Raw genomic sequence first — 2500 nt, 5'->3', positions numbered from 1 at the left:
GGCAGTCTTTCTCGAGCTTTGGAGGAGGGAGCACGCTCGCTAGTACGGGAGGCGGAGAGTCCTCTGAGGATGATGATGATGTGTTTGGTGAAGTGACGTCGGAAGTGTCAGAAGACCCGGTTGAGGCGAAGAACAAGCTACACCGCGAGAAAGATTGCTCTGACAAACGTAGTGACAGTGAAGTCGATGACTCAGAGTCAACTGAGAAATCCAAAAGAAATCGGGGTAAAGTTGCCAAGTTCATCAAGAGGTTTGAGAGTTTCGAACAGCAAACGGACGGAAGTCGCAGTTCGAAGAGCGACGAAGAAGAAGAACCCGAAGAAACAAATGACGGTTACGAAGAGGACATAAACAAGATGAAGTTGGAACGCGGCTTGTCCATCGACTCACACAATGGTAGCTTCTGTGGGGACTACCAAGCCTCCGAATTGATTAGCAACATAACGCGTGATTCTCCACAAAACATAGAATCAGATAAGATTCCCTTGTCGTTCAGTGACGAGAATACAGGAACAGACAAGGAAGAAAGCTCGAGCGAAAATGGCGACAGGGAACCCCAGTCAAATGGAATATCGATCAGCAATGAGGACCAGTTCGAAAAGCTGTACCTCGAGCTTAGCAAAGAAAGCAGTGATCCGACAAAGGATCTCGGGAAAGCGAATGGTTCGGAGGAAACGAGAGAACCAAATGATAATGAAACAGATCGCAGCGACGGAGAGACGTCTCAGAAGACACCCACTGAGGAGAATGAGGAGAATGAGGATGCAATCGACGGCTCAGAGACGACACCCATGAAGAGAGTTAATTCCATCATCAAGAAGAAGAACAAGGATTCAACCTCCACAGGGACAGTCAAGAGAGTCCAGTTTAACCTCGACGTAGAGACCGTCGAACCACAACCTATATCCGAAGACCGAACCACCCAACCGAACGAACCAAAGGAGAACAAAAAGCCTCTCGACCAACAACCCTCAACCAAGAAAACGGGCAAAGAACCGACCCTGGTCAAGTCAAGCTCGGTCTCAGAGGTGCCGCCAAGCTCTTCCGTCAAGAAACCAACCTCCCCGGTCACGTCTCCTTCCAAGAAGAAACCTACGGATTCCCCAAGCAAGAAGGGCGGTAGGAGTTCGCCTAGTCCCACCCAGTCACCCTCGAAGAAAAAGGGAATTCTTTCGTCCCTCTTTTCAAGCTCGACCTCCAAAAAGAGCACAGGAAGTTCGACGAAGGAGGAGAGCAACAAGGGTGATGCTAGTCATAATTCGAAGCCTCAGATGAAGCAGGCTTCGGGGCTTCAACGCCAAGCGACCCTGGATATGAATGCGCCTTTAGTCATAAGCGGTAAGTCAGTTTCTTTTTTTTATTGCTTTTATTATTGGTATTATTGTTATCATCATAATTATCCTTGTTATTATTACTCATATTGTCATTACTATTATTGTCATTATAATTAATAATATTACCATTATTATTATTGTTATTAATATCATCACTATCCCCATCCCCATGTGATGATGGTGCTGATTATGATGGGGATTATGATGGAAAGGATTGTGATAGTGGTGATGATAGTGACCACTGTGATGATGACTGTGGTGATTGTGATGATGATAATGAAGATGATTGTAATAATGATAACAGTGAAGGTGATGTTGGTAAGTATGATGTTGGTAGTGGCTGTCATGGTGGTGATCCTGATGGTAATTTTGATGATGATTGTGATGATGATGGAGAACATGATGGTAATGATGAGGGTGGCGACTGTAATAGTGACTGGTGACTGTGATGATGGTGATTGCAACAGATATGATGAAGAAATGATTTTGATGGTGTTGTTGTAATGGTGGTGACTGTGATTGATGGAGGTTGTAATGATGAAGATTGTGATGGTGATAGTGACTGTGATGATTGTGATTTTGATGTGATGATGAGGTTGATGGATATGATTATCATATTGATGATACCGGTGGTGATGATGATTACAATAACAATTATCATGATAATAGGGAAGTTGTGATAATGATAATGATGATAGTAAGGGCAATAATCTTAATGATAATAGTGATGATAATAACTTAACCAATAATAATTAAAGCAAAAAATATGATGTTGGCCATAATGAATAAAAAATTATATGGATATTTTTATAGTGATGATGACAGAAATAATCATGCTAATAATACTAATGATTATGATTTTAATAATCATAATAATGATGATAATATTGATGATGATGATAGTAATGATAATGATAATTACATTACTGATAATGACAATAATAATGATAGTGATAAGGATAATATTATAAATGATAATAACAAGGAGAAGATTTACAGATACAACTAATAACGTAAATGAATATAATACATTAACTAACGACAATATCAACAACAACAATTATTCAACCGAAGAGATGAAACTCCCCTGCAATAATATAAATGTCCCTACGACCTGTTACATTATTGATCCGAAACCTGTAAAGGTCGTAGGAGCATTTGAGTGA

General features: G+C 40.6%; 1 protein-coding gene across 9 annotated transcripts in view; it reads left to right on the top strand.

The window, feature by feature from the left end:
* The window catches only part of LOC122246942 (uncharacterized), a 54430-nt gene that overhangs the window by 40341 nt on the left and 11589 nt on the right, over positions 1-2500 (top strand). For all 9 annotated transcript variants that reach the window (XM_043005786.2, XM_043005788.2, XM_086534550.1 and 6 more), the window contains one exon: positions 1-1338. This exon is cut by the window's left edge and continues 559 nt beyond it. In XM_043005786.2, coding sequence (XP_042861720.2) covers positions 1-1338 — 1338 coding nt within the window. The remainder of the gene's footprint in view (positions 1339-2500) is intronic.

This window comes from Penaeus japonicus, unplaced genomic scaffold (assembly GCF_977035675.1).
Source record: "Penaeus japonicus unplaced genomic scaffold, GWHDUDI00000001_assembly GWHDUDI00000041, whole genome shotgun sequence".
In the NCBI taxonomy this organism is placed as follows: domain Eukaryota; kingdom Metazoa; phylum Arthropoda; class Malacostraca; order Decapoda; family Penaeidae; genus Penaeus; species Penaeus japonicus.
The sequence above is the reverse complement of the archived record's forward strand: the minus strand, read 5'-3'. Positions and strand labels throughout refer to the sequence as shown.